At 40.6% G+C, this 18876-nt stretch overlaps 1 protein-coding gene across 3 annotated transcripts in view; it reads right to left on the bottom strand.

Annotated features, from left to right (window-relative positions):
* NOL4 (nucleolar protein 4) overlaps nucleotides 1-18876 on the bottom strand; it is a 204584-nt gene that overhangs the window by 143702 nt on the left and 42006 nt on the right. For all 3 annotated transcript variants that reach the window (XM_087735887.1, XM_087735896.1, XM_087735907.1), the window contains exons 3-5: nucleotides 12688-12799; nucleotides 12069-12181; nucleotides 8263-8395 (exon numbers count right to left, since the gene is read on the bottom strand). In XM_087735887.1, the coding sequence (XP_087592013.1) occupies nucleotides 8263-8395; nucleotides 12069-12181; nucleotides 12688-12799 (358 nt within the window). The remainder of the gene's footprint in view (nucleotides 1-8262; nucleotides 8396-12068; nucleotides 12182-12687; nucleotides 12800-18876) is intronic.

The following is an 18876-nucleotide window of genomic DNA, read 5'->3' as shown; positions in this document are numbered from 1 at the left end:
AGTAGATGAAATTAAATCAAGCAATCTGTGCACATAGCCCCTGCTAAAGTCCACTGGTACATATGAAAGGATAAACTGGGTAAAGCATCTGTACTGAAAAGCAAAACTAAATCCCTATAACAGAATGCCCCTCCTTCAGGTTGATGTTACAGAGGAATGGGACAGAAAAGGCTGAAAAATGCTAAGAGAAGGGAAAAGAACAGAGAAAATCAACCAAAACCAAACCAACACTTTCAGAAATCCCGCTAAGCTTAGTTACAAGGCCTTGCATACTGAAATCAAACACAAATTGGCTCCCTTCAGTACTTGCATAAGGAAGAGAGAGCCTGGTTGGTTAGTATTGTTGCCAAAGTGAAATATCTATTGATAGAGGACCTGTACGACACCAATGCAACCCGCAGACCTATTTTGAAGGTGCAAAAGGATACAGGTCTGCGGCTAGCCTTTTACGCAGGGCTAGGCTTCACTTACCACTAGATTGCTGATGTAAAAAAGAATGGCTGTGACTAGAGTGAATGGTCTGCAAGCATTTTAGCATTACTTGTGAAAAGATAATTCTAATTCCTCAGCTATTATTGGCTGCAAGTATTCCCTGATGTAATTATGGAGTAATAGCTGAGAACTTGATTGTAACCAACAGTTAGTAGCTTGTTGCTAACAAGGCAAACATGACAAACAATTTTGAGGCAATTATTGTCATTACAAGCCACACTCAATTGTTCAAGGCAAGCGTAATAGAAAGTGACAGTTGTGCAGCTGGGAGCGTGGTGTGGGAAACGGGATTGTTCTCTGATTGCAACAGACCAGTCAGACTCTAGCAGAGAGTCTGCTCAATGCATAATTCATGTTTAATAATATTTTAGTCTCTAAAGCAAATTACAGTATAAGATAAAAAACAAACAAAGACGCGTCAAAAAAAAGAACACAAGTTATTAAAAGATGAGAGAAGACACGCAGAAGTAAAATAGAGCAGGGGGAAAACATTCAGCACAGTCAACTCACAAGATGCTTGCAGCTAGCAAATGAAAATACAATAACTCTACATCTTAAAAGAGTCAGTTGCAAAAGTAATCCATTTGCTACACTTCAGTGACAGGGGTGCTCGTGTCCAAATCCTGGTTTGAGACCCTTGCCTGATTAGGCAGGTCCACTGAGTTAGTGAAGTTCTGGAAGTTCCTTCCATTAAGCTGGAGGAAGGAAGGAGTACTCTCCATGGAGAGATACTGGTGCTTAATTCTTATCAAATCTGAGTTGTATAGAGCATCAAAGGAAGATTTTCATCTATCGTACGACAGAAGCGCCTCATATATCAGCTCAGTATTCTGATGACAATGCACATACCAGCTGCCTCGTCAGCAGCCAGTACATTAAAATACTTGATTTGCTGAAAATTCCACCCAGCTCTCCTTAATGATGTTAAGGACTGAAAGTTTCTAACGAACGCAGCTGCACCAACATTTCAAGCTCTTGCCCAGGCTCAGTACAATACATTATCACTGACATCGCAACACTGCTCAAGTGTCATTACAGTATCACTCGTAGTGCTTTTTGCACTGATAGGGTATCATCTCTAAAGAAGCCATTAAAACAACAGCAAAACTAGATTTCCACAACTCTCTGGCTTTCTGTTCTTGTTCCACCATTTTCTTCCTCTTTCTTAAATGTACTGGTTTATGCAAATAATATTACATCAAAGCAAATCTGATGGGCCAAATCACCCCAGGTGTAGCTCCACCGAAGCAAAATAATACTAGTACTATCTGCCAGGTTCTCAGGTCCGCTTTAACTCTGCTTAAGTGAAGATGACACTAAGTTTCTCAGATAGAGCAATATATTATAACTCCCTGTCTAAAGAAAGCTTTGTGATTTTGACATGTGTAAGGTAACACTTTAGTGCAGCCCACAGACTTACTCAGAAACATGCACGTGTGACTGTGCTGTCTTCTGCTTTATCCAGTACTGAAGCTGGTGCTTGCAAAAGGTGGCAGATCAACAGTTGCAGAGACAGAAGACCTTTGCTTATCCTCAGAACAGATTGCTGGGCAGCCGAAGCAGAGACCTCCTTCATTCTCTCTTGCCAGACTGTCTCAGCCCTTCTCTTCGGGATGCGGTTTTTGCCCTCATTCAGCCTGTGCTGCCTCTGCTCTGTCTCCCAGAATAGGGGAAAGGTAAAACCTGTTCATACAGGCGGGCTTTCCCCTTCAGGGGAATTACAGCACGATCATAAAAGACTGTGCATAAGGTACTGCATTGCTAGCGTTGCCGGGATGTTACTGTACTCCCCTCTTCTTTTCCGCTGCCATGACACAGACAGGTATCCTAGATTTCTTTCAGAAGACTAGTATTTATTGTTTCATCTTTAGTCATAAGAAGTGAGATTATTGCCCAAAATGTTGCAAGTTTCACCGGCTCAAGCAAGACTGGAAGGTCTGAACATATCACAAAATTCAGTCAGCTCTCCTGGCCCCAGCTTGAATGTAATTTTAAATGGTCTGCCATTTTACAAAAAAAAAAGTAAAGCAGCAATTGTTTTTGTATACTTTTTATAAGCTAACAGTGCTACCTCCTCCATTCTTAATCAGCCCAAGCCCTCACTATTAAGCAAAAATTACTTTTTGCTTTAGAACAAAATGCTTTTTAACTTTGCATGTCCAATGTCTTGTATAATGTATAAGCATAATAAGCAACTTTTATAGCATTATAGCTGTGTTAGTAGGGATCTACAAATTGCAAATAAAACCAGTCAAGCCACAGAAAATCCCAAAAATGAAAAGGCTTTCTAAAAGTGTATGAGGTTACATGTAGGAAAGGCTGCTTTTTATTTTATTTTTAATATTGTTATTAAAGCTTTATGACTTCATGTGGCAATTTTACTCCATCCCAGATACCACCGAAATGTCAGGTGCTTTGTTTTGAAGCCTAAAGAAGTCAAGCTTTTAAGTAAAAGACACTCAAACTCTGCAAACATTTCAGCTAATCTTTAGTGGGCTTTTACTGAAGTCAAGTGGACCTAGACCCCATACAAAACAAACATATTTGTAACATCTTTCAGTGCTTGAACAGAAATTAAAGACACAATACCCATTGATGTAAATTACTTTTGTAAATTAATGTAAAATAACATTTCCACTGAAAATTCTTTATTAGTAGCAAGAAGGTTGCCATGGGCTTAGTGCTGGGAATTGTCTGCTCTCATGTCGTCTTTGTCACCACTTGTTTTACTCAAGATCAAGAGCAGGGCCAAAGCATAGGCAACAGCAGAGACGATTTACTCCAATACATTCCTTCATTAATCTGTCTTCACTTTGGCCTGCAGCCGGTGTTCGAACCCGTACACCTCACTTTTAAATTACTTTGTGGAAAAAAAAAAAGTCAATGTTTTAAGACAGGGAGTCCAGGTTTTAGTGGAAGAAAGACAAAAGCAGAAAGAAGTATGACAGTACAACCAGTTGAGAATGGGAAGATGGATTAAACACTTGGCTTGGACTCAGTTTAGAGTGAACAAACCAATGGCAAGTGTGGGTACAGCAAACTCTGCACCCTTGCACAGACACATGGTTTTGACAACTTAATCAGCTGATGTTACTTGTTTCAGGTGAAGCTGTTGAGTAAAGATGATAGCTTCAATGCAGAAAACAGGTATTTAGATGACTGACTCCAATACTTGTATCTACCACAAACACCAAAAGAGCGAAGGGAATAGTTAATGTGAACAACCACATCTCCTACATCTATATTGTGGAAAGTCTGGCAACTTGAACATGCTGGGGAAAGAAAACTGGCACCATCCAAATGACCACAAACTACTTGAAGGCATAGTCCTCCATTGCATTACAGTACTATTCCTCAATTTTCTATAAATTGAAAAAAATACAACCAGGAAAAGCTTATTAGTAATCTTCATGTCTAAGATGATAGCACAACCCCTGTCAAAGGTTGAATTGTGACATATGTTGTCATAGCTAGCTGCTCTAAGCAGTCTCCATACAGTGCCTGTGAGGTGGAGTTCTATATAAATATGTATAAACGTGTAACTATTATTTTCTAAAAACTAGATTGAAGAGAACACAGTCCCTCCACCCAAATCCAGACAAAGCATTGATATGTTTTGGTGTACCTCAGCACAGTCAGAAATACTCAAAATAAATTAATTCTGCATCTTGCACTGAGTTGCAAGTCAAATGGTCTCTTCCCTGATTTTTATTTGATAGCTCACATAGTGAAAACAAAAAAAAAATCAACATAAAATTTATACCTAACTCTTGTTACTTCTCGAGTTGTTCATGATCTTAATTTCCTCTAATCAGAGCATCCCCCTACACCTCTCTCATGTCTTGGTAACTAATGAACCACCACAGCGAGGGAGCAAATACGCTCAGCTATTCTGCACAGGGCTCCAGCTAACAGGCAAGGGCAACAAGAGTCCCATTTTCCCTCAGTGTAGAAGCTCCTGTTGTCCCTCTGACAGACCTATCTAGAGGTCAGTTTTCACTACAAAAATCATTTTTGTACAGGCTGAAGCACTAATTAAAAAAAAGACAACCTTTATTTCCAACTCAGTTTGCTAACCTTGCCTTCTGTCTGTGGTCTGAAACAAGGGCAAAAGGGTTTGATCCTGCAGCATCAGAGTCCCTAGAGCGTTATTAGGAGAAAGAAGAATTAAAGACAGCTCTTGAGTGGGAGCTTTGCCCGCAGATGAGTGGTACGCAGGGCTTGCTCCAAAGAACCAGCTTAGGACAAGGGAGCTATAGCATGTATAGGGAAGCAAGAAAATAAGGGTAAGAAAGGGGAGAGGGTGCAAAAGAAAAAGGAACACACCAGCAATTTGCAGCCCTATTATCCAGCTGGCTGCTAGGAAAAGCAGCTCTGGGGCACTGGTAACCAGATAGCCCTACCCCATTCCCAGCTGGAGAATGAACCCATTGCAAATTAGAGCTGCTTTCCTTTTCTAACTCCCCAGGGAAGAGCAGCAGCTCTTTTCCAACTCCTCCCCCATCGTTGCAGCAGCCCTGCAGGTGCTCAGGATGCTATTTTCAGCCATTTACCAGCAGGTGTGACTCAGGGCCCTGTTATTTAAAAGCGTACAAAGGCTAACGTAAAGTGGGAGCTGTCCTTCGTAGTATTGTGGCAACTTCAGTACTATGGATACAATTCACCACCTCTTCCCACTTTCATTTCTTTGTCAGTTCCCTGTTCCCTTTCAACCTAATATGCTTTATACAAGGAATCTTATGAAGCCTCAGTACACCTGCAGAGACCAGGACTTTTGTGCAGTACCAGCACCCATCTACTGCAAGCAAACACACACCTTCCCTCTCTGTGCCCTCCTTCTCAGCATTTCCCTTACCTACCATTACATTTCTGGGTGAAGAAGTCTGTTGCTTTCAGCTGATACTGTGGGTTGCTCTCCTATTTGCCTTTATTCTATTTAGGTTCAAACAACCTAACCATGAGAAACAGAAAACACAGAGTACTAGACTGGAAGACATTGAGAAACCTCAGATCAAATTTTCTAGTATGAGCTCTGCAATGGAGTCCCAAAGCCAAATGCCTGTCTAAATACGATGCAGATACAGCCCCAAGGTAAGAGGGTATGAAAGCATTTTATTCCTTTAACGCAGACAGTGTCAGCATTCCACTATGCTCTGATAAACTGAACTGGAAGAGGAGCCTCCATCTATCCCTTAGTGGCATAGCCCAGCTCACTATTACAATTCTCTAGGGTACACGGACTCTGTTTATATCCTAGTATCAAATCAGTTGAAATTCATGTAAAAAAAACAATAGATGTCCCAAAATATTCTCATGTCACCTCACATGGAAAGCCAGGTAAGCAAAGTGATAGAACATATCACCTTTAGGTACAGTGGAGCTCTCGCTAGTCCACACCAGGCAGCAGTTTTCCTAATGATGGCATACTTGGGGCAGCATCAGACCTGTGCTCTCCCATTCCACCACAGACACCATTCCCAACTGTGTGTGCACAGGCAACCTTACCCAGCAGTAAGTTTTCACCTGCCAGAATGCAGCAAAGACATTTCAGATGAGCCAAATGCCAAGTGTCTTTATCTGTAGACTGAATGTGGTGGCTGACATAAACTCTCATGGACATATAGAATGTTTGAGGGAAGGGGGCAGGAATCACTCTAGACACACAAATTCATGCTTTGGTGATGATTTTAGTGTGCGTGCACTATAATCACATATTAAATTTGTAAAATTTTACAGTGAAGGCTGTGACAGCAAAAGGGATTGTACTGCTAAGTTCATTTAAGTTCCCTGTTGTTTTCCCTCCTGCCTGTTCCCGCTTCCATCCCTCTATCCCCATGTTCATTATTTTCTTCCAATATTCTTTTTTCCTGCCCTCTCCTATTATTCTTCTCCCCCTGCCAATGTCTTTCAGTTTCTCCTTCACCCTCTTCTCCCATATCTGAAAGAGCAGTGTTGCTATAACTAGGCACACTCAGGTTTGCTACCTGACAACAGCTAGCACAGGAAAACCATGAAGCAGGAAGAGATGCTATTTCAAATCTCTCTATCAGCAGATGCGTTAGCCAGAAGATGCAGCAAAAAATAGGATTGCCTTAGCAAGTACCATCTGGGAAGGAAGGGAAGGAAAGCTGAGAGATTTAAAACAATTCTGTGAGATCACACTACCTGCAGTTCAAAGACCACAGTGCATTTATTTCCCATACATTTTAAACAGCAAGTGACAGATCTGCAGCATTTTATCATCCATACTTATGTTCTAATATGATTAGATGTGGCACATGAATCTGGTTGCGGCAGGTATTAAGACATGTATGACAGGCATTTCTTCATAGGTTACTGTACTGAGCTGTAATTTTTATTTCAGACATATACATGCGCACAATTACTATTAAGAAACACTCTATATATGCGAAACAGATTGAGTATATAGGTAAGCAAAAACCTCTAAAGCACAGTTTTACACTGAAAGACAGATACATAAAAATGGCACCTTCCAAAGTATCCCTGAAAACTCTAACTTAGCAGTATTATTATAATATATTAGTCCTGAAAAGTCAAACTTCAACAGGAAAGTGAACTGGCTTTCCCTACATCTTGTGCACCAGAACTGCTCCTTTAGTGAACATATGTAGAAAGAAATTAAGTCAAAAGTTGCACAAATTTTGTGATAGCTTGAGGACACTCAGACAAAAGGCAGCTGTGGTTAGAATCTGGCCTACCAAATTATCATAGACATCCTCCTCCTTTATTTGTCCAGAGAGCAACAGAGCAGAAGGTCCTACCCACCACCAGATCCTATCAGTCACTATGCAGCACACCCATTCTCACCTAAATAGCTTACCAGCTAGCAATTGTCCGCAATGCATAAAGCGGAAAGAATCCAGCTTAACTGTCAAATCCCATATATTTAGTGTTCAGCAGAAACATAAGAAGCACTTTCAAACTGGCACACGTGATCAGGAAATTATGGAGTAACAAGTACAGAATACCAATATGTTGTTTCTAATAGCAAGAGAATAGACCTGCACTTTGGGTATTGTGCATTCACATGCCACTCATGAGCCACCGTTGCAGTCTGTAGTGGACAGGCTCTTTGTGAGCTTCATAGCCAAGGAGAAAGTTCATTCCAAACCAGGCCCATCTGACTTGTTCTATAACAAGGGCTGAAACCAAAGAGTACACATCTATGCATCTTCTATACAAAGTAAAACTTCCATTTCTTTCACCAACAAATTAGCTTTGTGGTGTAACTAACCTAGAAATAATTAACATTCAAATTTACAATGCTGCTCGTTCTGTTTTCTCTTCTTTTACCTCTATTTCCCTATCAGAGTATGTCTTTCTCATCCTTTCTTCTAAGTATCACATCCCAGTTCCTAGCTCTCAAATAACCATGCTTCTGTCACACTCCTCTCCCTCATTTCAACCAGTAAAAACAACTTTCTCAGCCTTCTGGGTTGCTTCAGAAAGGTTTGAGTTTCATTCCCTTTTATGCCTGTGTATGGTCACATTACATACATAAAAATAGTAAAATAATAATACTTAACATACAGTGGTCTAAGCATTCACCTGTTGCCTAAGCAACAAATAAATTAACCTGAAAAAAACCCCAACTTCATCCTCTTCATGCTGAGACATAGGGAACATACATTTCAAATTACCTAATGAAACACACTATGAAGAAAAGGACACAGCAGGTGCTAAATGAAGGCACAGAATGGGAAAAAGACAAGGCAATACCGCATTTTCTGTACGAAACGAGAGCCTTACCATCCTGCTGGCCCTGGAGGTTCTGAGGACTTTGCATTCTCTCTTCCAGATTTGAGCTGAGGTCAGAGTTCACAGCTGACATCCTAGTCGAGTCACTCATATCAAACTCATCACTTTCTATAGAGCTTTCATCCTGCAAATGGACAGTTTCAGAGACGTGTCAGAAAACATCATACGCTGTTCACATGATATGTGCAGTTCACTCTTTCCCATTTGTTTCACTCACACCTGGTGTGGAGTGTAATCATGCTAAATCTTTGTGTATATAAGCAAGCAAGCAGACCACAGAGAGAGGAGCAAGGAAAACACAGCATTTATGTGATATAATAATCTGAGAAATGCAATTTGTTCCAACTATGAGGATACTCCATTACCACACTTTTGTAACTGTTTCCATAGTATTTTGCAAAACAGGGCTATTAACTAGAGACCCCATACCAAGTCCCTGCTACTCAAATTTGCTTGAGGAGAGCTCTCCAAGTTCCCTGCCTGAATCCTCTACCTTTCCCAAGTGAGGTCGGTAACCTCATGATGACCACTCACAGTAAGATATTTCCAAATGGCAACTTGACCTAATAAGAATCCACAACCAAATTCCTTTGACATGATGTCACCCTTACACTGCTACTGTGTTTAAAGAAGCTTCTATAAAAATGATAAAACTTATAAAAGTTCTGAGCATGTTCAAATGACAGTCAATGGCAAACCAAAGTAATATAATCACATGAGAATCACATGAGAAATTTATTCTACCTTATACATCTTTAATATGATTTATCCATCAAGGCTAATTACAGAGCATCTACTAGGGGCGATAGCAGAGGGCAAAAAGTAAAAGTCCTGATCAAATATTTTGCCCCCATTTATAAATTTTGGACCCAGTTCACATACATGTTTAACATCACTCGTTTCAGTCCCACTGACGTTCATGAGCCCACTCATGGATTAAAAATTAAGCATCCACAAGTCTTGCTCTGTAAGCCGCTGAGGCAACACACAAACCTAAGGTGATATATTTTCAGTAACAACTTTTCTGAGATAATTACTCCTGTTACGAAGAAAAGCACTTTAAAGAACATAGAGAAAAACATGGCACATAATTTTGTATCCCCTGAAGATCAGTTTAAAATACTTTTCCAATTAATAGAATAATTTTTTTTAACAAAAACAGAACTGACAGGATTCTGACTGTTTTTCTGGGTGGCTCACCAGAATTGACCTAGCAAAATAGCAATCTTTAGAATATGATTTACTGTGTACTTGTTGTGAACTGGTTTCTACAGATATTAATATAGCTGCTTTCTTCTTTCTGAGTGCTTGGCCCTTAAATCAACTCCTCTTTTGGGTCCCAGTGATATTTCCAACTTGCATGGGCATTTGTCTCATTTTCAGAAGGCAAGTTCCCTGCAGTCACGACACTGATAAACCGGGATGAGGTACTGCCAAATGCCATTCAGGAGCGAGAGTGGGACAACACGCAAGGCGATGCTGTTCTGCACCATCACACCAGGACAACGACAAATAATGAAACAAGCATACCTTGTTCTCAAAGTTTTGTAAAAAACTAAATGGAAGAGTGAGGGCTTCTCTAGCGGGCACCTGTCTGGCTACCCAATGCTTGCATAGGTATAAAACACCACACATGGGCAGCCTGTGTTTGCCTACAGCCCTCTTGCAGAATATCTCCACCTCAGTCCCCAAACTGTGTAAACATTTCTTTCAATCTGCATGGACACATAGGCATGGGGAGAGGAGCTGGGAGCCACTGGCATCTTTGTACTGGTTGCAGCACAGCTGTAAATTCCCACACAGTGATGAGTTCTCCTGTTAGATGAAGCCTGTTTCCCTTTCATGGATGGCCTCAGCTTAAAAATGATGAATTGAGGATGAGAGAATTAGGATGCTTTCAGTCACTGTGCTTGCTAGTTGTGGGATCCAAGTTTACTCCTGTCTCAATTCCACCCCCTCCACAAGAATACAGATATGATTGATGAAACCTTGGAAACAGAGCCTTCCTACAAACCCAAGCATGTTTTTAAGTGCATTAAACAGTTTGAACGTATGCACCAAAAATCTTCCTGCTTTGTACTACACCATTTTCATTGCCATTTTGTTCTTCAATGCAACAAATGTACAGCCCGAAGGAAAAAGAAATTCTTAGCAAAACTCTGCCTTGAGAAAAGACATAAAGATTATCTTGAGAACTTTCCTTGTGCCCACTCTGCCCTGGCAAAGACATTATTACCAAAACATATCAAAAATTACTTTTATCTTCATAAATCCAGGGCTACAAACATTTCATACACAGTAACATTAGAGCTGCAAAACTGAGGTGAGCAGGGAGATACCAAGCAATGCTGCTTCCTGCTGCCACCATATCATCTCCACTGGTTCACCTAGATGAAAAACTGGTTTAAAGCAAATTTCAGTCATCAGACCAGAAAGACTACACCTAAACACTCAGGCTGTAGAGGCATTGTGGCAGGTGGCCCTGATCCAGCACAAGCCCTTGACCTGGTTGTGGGAGGAGTAATTCTCAAAGGGAGGAAGTGGAAAAACCAAAGCGTCCTTTAACTCCTAAGGCTACTGCGGGGATAAAGCCTCTTCTCTCCTGCTGCTTGAAACCCTGCTGTCAGATTCCTGAAAAGGGGCAGCACACAGAGGGGAGACTCAACAGCAGGGAAAGACGACCAGGCTGTATTTGTGCATGAAGAACTCAAAGACTAGGGGATGTCTCCCCACACCCTCCACAACTGAAAAAAAGGCAAAAGCGAAACAAGGATCCTGATATTTCCAGAAGGGTGACGAAATCCCCATTCTATGGGCTGTTGAATAATTCATAAATCTCCACCAATAGCCCATATCTACTTATTATGAAACCAAATCTGGCTGACTGCAAAGAAGTCAGGAGTCAGTCAGGGTCTTTGACATAATCCAGCTGCTAAGGTTGTTTTTGAAGGTTTTCTTTATTAAAAAAAAAAAATCTTGTAGTCAGGCAGAAGGACACAGCATGCAGGACTGCTTTTTGGCTGGCACATAGCCGGGCTTCTAGCTATTTGGCAGCTCAAATGGTAAATTAACACGTTTCTAGCAAAATGAGTTTATTACAAATAATTTGGTAGGTGTCATCCAATTGATGCAGCACTTCTTAAGATTTGGAAAAACTTTGAATAAATCACAGAAAGAATATAATTTTTGCAAAGAAATAAATGCAATTCAACTCCAATTCTCTCTGAAGAAGCTTGATTCTCAACCTACTTCTCTTCCTTTTTGATTCTGTCTTTTTATTCAAAATTTCAAAAGCAAGCCCTACTCTTATTTATCAAGCTTTTTGCCTTAAAGATTGCAACTGATGTTGCCAGGGCTTCCATCTATCTCACTATAATGTGTTGCATCCTGGCTGCTAACCTTCAGAACACCATGCCATTCATTTCAGCTGTTGATGGGATTGCTTTCTAGAAGTAGACAATGAAAGTCACTGCTGAGCACAGCACTAAGTCTCATGTGAACATGCTGTCCCCCTTAACCTTTCCGCTGGTCCAGACAGTAAAAGGGCACCTTCAGGTAATTTGAAGCAGTACAGCATATTACCCCCAGCCATGGAAGGGTGGTAAGTCATGACATTTTCTCTCAACCTGATTACTTGCAAACAGCCATGGTTTGGTTTCAGACTCACTATTTTAGCAACAAAATTATGAAGATGGGATCAACAATCACCTTCAGCTCAGCTTCCTGGCTACCGCAAAGACAAGCACCAAAGAACACAGGAGAAGAGAAAAACAAACTTAGAAGATTTCACGTTTTACCTCATCTTGCTGTGAATTTAGTAGCTGCAGCTTCATGTGTTTCATATAAGCCATAGTAATTGGCATGTTGTAATCAATCATACTGGTCACCAAAGTTGGAGGTTTTCCATTATCTGCAATAAAAATATTTATTATGCATTATATGTTAATTGTGGAGGCTACTTGAGCCTACTCTGCAGTCAAAGTCAGACAGTTATGTCATTTAGTTCTAACTTTGGCATTGTCAATTGCTTGTAGGCTGTACAGATGGAAGCCTCCCAAAGAAAATTAAAATCAAGTTCAAACCCTGAAAAGTGATGAGTTCTCCTACCCTAAATGACTACAGCACGTGCACCCTATCTATTCCTTATGTATAAGCCCCCACATAAACATTTCCATAGCAAAATAAATTATTTCCTCCAGATAAAATCATCTTTCTATTGAGGGTACATATGGTATTACACTCCATCCTTAAGCAAAGGCAGAAGATTCACTGCCTTCCAGCCTAAGTAAGATGATCTGACTTATTGAACTGTTCCAGTCTACCAAATTTTTATGAACCCTCACTTAAGCTAGGAAAATATAAATGGGTATTAGGAATAAAATGACTTTACATCCCACTATTTGACACTAAAACTACCTTTATGATCTGCTCCATCTGGGTTTAAATGCATTCTTTTCTGGCACTCTGAGCAGCTCATTAGAAATCGTGTCACCGCTTCTCTCGGTAGGAAGGCATAGGTCTCTGAAATCTGAAATGAATAACAAAATAAAGGTGTTATTATATAAGCTGATTGAACATGATTTAACAGAACTGATCATTATATTTCCAAATAAGGCGTATTATCTTGTAATGCCAGGAAGGACAATGAAAGCATGTTCTGCATACTATGTAGGATTTCAAGAAACATCTATCCAATCTGCTTACTTATCATCTAATGGCTAATAATAGTTGATACTGAAAAAAATTTCACTTATATCAAAAGGGGTTTCATTTTCTGTTTGCAGTTTTTTTCAGTTTCCTTTCAGCAAAAAGATCCATACATAACAGGCATCCCACTGAGGGATGTTTTTAGAAAAGGTTGAAGAGTAACCTTTTTCTTATAACCAATACCAAAAAAAGAATAGTGCTTGGCTTATGTGCTCTATTTATTTTTATTGTAACAATACGTGGACAGATACAGGACTCAGTGCATTACCAACGATGACGGTCTCCTCGCTATTTTAACGTTGTATTTGAATGTTTTGAGAAAATATTCTTGGAAAGCTTGCGATTTAATACTGTAATAATGTAGGGTAAATAAGTTACTTTTATTAACAGTTACAGAATTTAGGAGTCACTTGATTTTAGAGACTCTGGAGATACCTTGACACAACAGATTTTGGTTGTTTCCGCCTTTCAACATTATCATTCTTCCCAACCACATATTCGCAAGGAAGCGTCAGAGGGATTTTGTTTCTTTTTTGAAAGGGGAGATAAGGAAGCAGTTATTGCTGGTTTTAAAGACTGCATTCCCCCTCCCCTCCCCAAGGATGCATCTGTCTTTATAGACATTTTTGCCTTGCTGAAAAGGACCCGGAGATGACGGTTGGTGCCAAGCTGAAAATGAGCCAACAGCGCACTCTCTGATCACAGATAAAGCAAACTTCATACCGGCTCCATCAAGTGTACGGCCAGCAGATTAAGAAAAGTTATTACCCCTCTCTACTCAGTGCTGGTAAGACAACAGCTGGAATAATGTGGCTGGCTTTCCCCTCCACAGTTCAAGAAGGCTGCTGAGAAGCAGGAGAGGTCTCTGTGGCAGATCACCATGGCAGCTGGAGCCTCAACCAGGCAACCTGAAGGAGCAGTTAAGGGAGCTGGATTTGTTTCATGTGACAAAGAGTAGGTTACGAAGCAGGGACAGATCTGACTGCAGCCCACCACTGCCTGAAGGGGAGTTACAAAAACTGTGGAGAGAAACTCTTCAGAGGGTTATAACCAGGGACAACAGCCACCAACTGCGGGTCGGGACATTCAAACTCGACATCAGGAGAAACTTCTCTAGGAGGCCAGTGCACTGGAGCAGGTTTACCAGATGAGTGGAAGAATCTCCAGACTTGGATGTTGTCAAGACATTACCAGGCAAAGCCATGGCTTTTCTGTGATTCATTATGTAAGTTTATGTATATACACACTGCAAGTGTTGTAAGGAATCTCTAACCCTTCTTTTCTCAAGCAAGGTGGTTGTCTTGCAATGGAGATAATCCCCAAAGAAAGACAAAGTCCCAGCAAAAGAGACTAAAAGAAAAGTCAACTGATACCTGCTTGTATTCCCTTATTGTAAAACCTACAGCAGGATTTGATTTCCTATCAAGCGTTGATGCAAGTCTCTGTAGGAAGTGCAGAAAGATGGAGGTGGGGTGTATGAAAGTGTGGATACAGAAAGGACAAGATACCTTTCTTTAACTGGATGTAAATGGGATTAAATACTGTGCAAATCACTCGTGCTCCTCACAAGGATCCTAAAAGGAGGAGGAATGGCCTGTCATAACTCCCTTTCTTACACTCTTCTCCTTCGCTTGTCACCTACCTACCCTGTGTTGAAACTTACGTTTCCTAAAACTCCATGGACCAAATTTATCAGTCACAGTTTTTCAGAAAATAGGTGGACTTTAAGTTACTGTTTGTTGATGTGACATGAGTCATGGAAATACACAGGAAATGGTGCATTGTAAAATAACAACGCAAATTATATCATCCTGTTTATGGTATTGTTGTTTAGGCTGTTTATTGTTGTTTTCTTATATAACAGAAATCTTATTTTGTGGGGGAGAAGGGGATTAGTATAAAAGCAAAATTTGTTCTGTGATGAAAATTGGCAAAGATTTTCTCTGGGCCTGAAACAATTTATCTGAAAATGAAGGCACTAAATGAAGCCACTTTTGAATGGGAGTTCCTACCAAAAAAATATTTTCAGATTATTTTTCCTGTTTTTTGTACCACAGAACAGATGCTTATTTACCTTTCTAAATATGAAAACATTGGTTATACTCATGCTTTATGGAATCTAAAAAAAGAACTTAAAATCAGTTAGAATTTAGCATTAAGAAAATTGGTAAGTGCACATATGCAGCAACCTCTCTCTCTCTCATAACATTTAACACATTTAGCACTGTATTGAAATTAATGGAGCTTACCCATGGATTCATTAGTTGCCTGCATTTGATAGGAATGTTCCATTTGTTCTAATCAAGCATCTCTGTCAAAATTCCAGTTCTGCTCAAACAAGATGAAAGTCCTCCATGGTAAGCAAGTGAGCTGGGTCCCACATTTGATAGGCATGCTCCACTGACTATAAGGGAACCGGGTTTTATAACTAAATTTGTCCACATAGCAGATGCTTGTGTCTCCAGCCTCCCACTGCAACACAGTTTTAAGGATGCCCTTCCCTAAATAACACCAGTTTCCACCAACTTCCTCCCCAGTTTACTTTGTAATTTGATTCAATCTTCTACAGTCCAAGACTTTAGGCTGTATAAATGGGCATAACACAATGGGTATCATGTTAAAAGAGATATGTAGAGGACATGATAACCCACAGCTTTCCTTACTCTTGCTCCTTGAATATACACAAAAAGCTCTTTCCAATCTTGTGTCAGAAAGCCTACAAAAAAACCCCCAAACCTCATGCCCCCAACAGTGCAGACTCCTGTTTGCCATTCTCATTAAAGAGGGGCACATCTGCTTCATAAGATGCAGATAGCCACTCGCTCACTTTGGCCGTGCTCCGAACCCACTGGCTTAGCACCAGCTGTAGCCAGGAAGCTCTCTAACCAAATTAGCACAAGGCTGAACACAATAACCTGTATCTCACCCCTCAGCAGACCTTACTAGCTCGTACGCAAGGTTGGGCTGATATAGTACACGGAGCTGGCTTGCGTGTGAGTATTTCAGAGCACAACCTGGAGGCCTATGACACTTTCTAAGTAACTGTACAGAAATTCCTTGGACAGTGGTCTGACTTCATCAGGAAAATTTGTTTCTGTCCTCTTATTCTATCTGAAAGAAAGCAATAATGACTCAGTCCTCACTGATGGTGTATATTCTCACTGCCCTGCTCCTAGCTCTCTTCTCAAGGCCATGAGCTAACAAAAAATATAGCCAGACCATCTCATGCAGTTATGTGCTGCAATAAAAGAATATTGTTTTATTTCAATCCCACACAAAAAAAACCCAAACCACACATTTCTACATTTTAAGAAAAAATATAGCCAGAAAAGTGAATTGAAGAGGGGGATATTGTGTTATTTACATCCACACACTGACAATGCAGACTGGCATATTTTTGGAATGACTTACAAGAAACCGCTCATGCACTTGCCTATACCAATCAAAGAACAATCACTGCTGATTTACCGTATTGATAAAATAAAAAAAAAAATTATAAGTATACTTTTTTCAAATATGATGCTTTAGAAGTATCCTTACGTGATTACTTATTCTTACTAGTGGTTTTATTGTGCATTAGTATATCTTCTGTTGCTTGAAGAAATGTGTTATCTTATATCTGGATGTACTCCATATCATGGACAAATGACAAAATAACCAGATTCTAGCAGATTGGTGTTTAGGTAGTGTATACTAGGTATAGCTCTTACAGCTGAATGCTTTTTACATTGTAAAGGGAAAAAAAATATATGAAGAAGAAACTAAACATCTGGAGCATTAAGCAAAGAGTGCCAAAATCATACAGGGTTCGTTTTAGCCCCAGAAGTCACAGGATAAGAAGCAGAGCATTTCCTAACAATACAGTCCACGTGCACCTACACATATTTCATTTAAACTTTGAACTCAAGAGGAAAACAAAAACAGAGTTGACTTCAGCGGTTTCAGAGTCAAAACTTCTATGATCTTATTTCACCATTCACAAAAAGTGTACAATATAATAGAATTTGACATATATCAACCCATCCAAAACATCTCCCAACAATGAAGGCATTCTAGATCTAGAATTAACCTATATGCTGTTTACTGGATCCCGTGAAGCGCACAACTACTATAAGGCAAGTAATCCAGTACCTGAGCATGTAATCTGATTTACACTGGAGCTAAGTGATGTGCGCCCTAATTGTCTGTGAGAAGCGTATTGCATTCCTATTGCATCACTGCAAGCAGAGAAAATGGGTAAAGTCTCCTTTATGCTCTCCAATATTCAGATGATTTAAGTGCAGGATGTTGTGATGATGTAGCTTTCAGAGCTACATTTTTATTTGGAAAATTAACAAGCTCTAAACTGAAAGGCAGATTTTAGGACACATATGGCAGAGCAGGAAAGACAAGTGTGAGGAGAGGGAGGGAAATTTTGCAAGTGAACCTGTTAACCCCTAAAGCATTAACATGGAGGATGTATGTGTAGTCTGGAAGATACAATGTGTCAGAATAGAGATATTTTTTTGTTGTGTGTGTATATTTTTTTAATTAAGGAGGATAAGGGAAGGAAGATGATCCAAAGAAGACTTCCAAGAGGAGAGAGAGAGACAGGGAGAGAGAGTGAAGATGGTAATCTGTCCTGGGCCCACAGCCATCAAACCAGGTGGCAGAAATTGGTTTCTTGATGACAGGAGGACAAACCAGCCAAGGAAAGTCCTCTCCTTTCCCCAGCAAGAGGTCAGAATAGAAGGCTGACATAGGAAAGCAGATATATTACTGCTGGGAGTTTTATCAAGAGCTCACTAACCTGCTATACTGGGGAAAATGCTGTTGCCTCTTGTGCTAAACTTGCACTTCACAGCTCCCTTTCCTTCCCTTCCCTCCCGCATAGCAGAAGCTGCTTTCTGAGAAGGAAGCGATGGGGAGCACCTGCTAGCGGGACCACTGCCAGGACACTTGACGCTCGCCCTTTGCAAAGAAGCAAGAACAAGCCCGTAGAGTGAAAGTGCATGGGACTCGGCTGTTTCACCATGCACACAGGAACAGCGTGGATGCAAGGATTTAAGCTTGTTAAGGCCCTGCACAAACCTCATATTCTTCTGCTTCCCTGAGGACAAGGTCTGCCCTAGACAGAAACCAGCCAGACCCCAAACCTGCTTTAAACCTGTTTCATCAGGGAAGTTGTACTGGAAGGAGAAAATGTTATTGCACAGTGCGACCTGTCAAAAAATTCTTCCCCAAGGAAAACACATTCACTGTGATGCTCAGAGGGGACTCGGAAGCACATTCTTGGTTTGGGAGGGGGAAAACGTCACACCATGTTCCACAATCTGAGGAAGGCTTCTCTTAGGGTGATGGGAAAGAGGGAGGCAATCCAACAGCCTGATCCCAAACCAAGAAACATTTATTACTGCAACAGCTGGATGAAGCACAGGACCCCAGATACCGCCCCACACCTAACAGACTCCCATTATGCCTTAGATGTTATATACTTATGTACTACATATCTGATCAGAGTCTTGCCTCAAGCTACTTTCCCTTGACACATCAATATCTCCCCCATGTTTTACAAGCCTGCTTCTCTTCCAGCTCATCAGCCCAGTGCTCTTTTTTCATTCATGGGTTGGGAATTTTATTAACTGACCCATTTCTCCTGCTCAGACATCACAACCCTCACTCACAACTCAAGTTCACTGCTGTAACGTTTCAAGCACGGCAGCTATGCAGGCTCAACAGGCAGATATTAGATCATCCTTCACAGGTAAAAATATTCAAGTAGAATATGCACATAGAATTTAAGGTGTTCAAGGTGGCTACAAGACTGCCCTGGTTTCAGCTGGGATAGAGTTAATTTTCTTCTTGGTAGCCGGTGTGGGGCTGTGTTTTGGGTTTAGGATGAGAACAATGTCCATGATA

The sequence above is a fragment of the Nipponia nippon genome, unplaced genomic scaffold, assembly GCF_047370975.1.
Source record: "Nipponia nippon isolate SJK-2023a ecotype South Korea unplaced genomic scaffold, ASM4737097v1 scaffold_1, whole genome shotgun sequence".
Classification (NCBI taxonomy): Eukaryota; Metazoa; Chordata; class Aves; order Pelecaniformes; family Threskiornithidae; genus Nipponia; species Nipponia nippon.
Note: the sequence above shows the minus strand (reverse complement) of the source record. Positions and strands in the feature narration are given on the sequence as shown.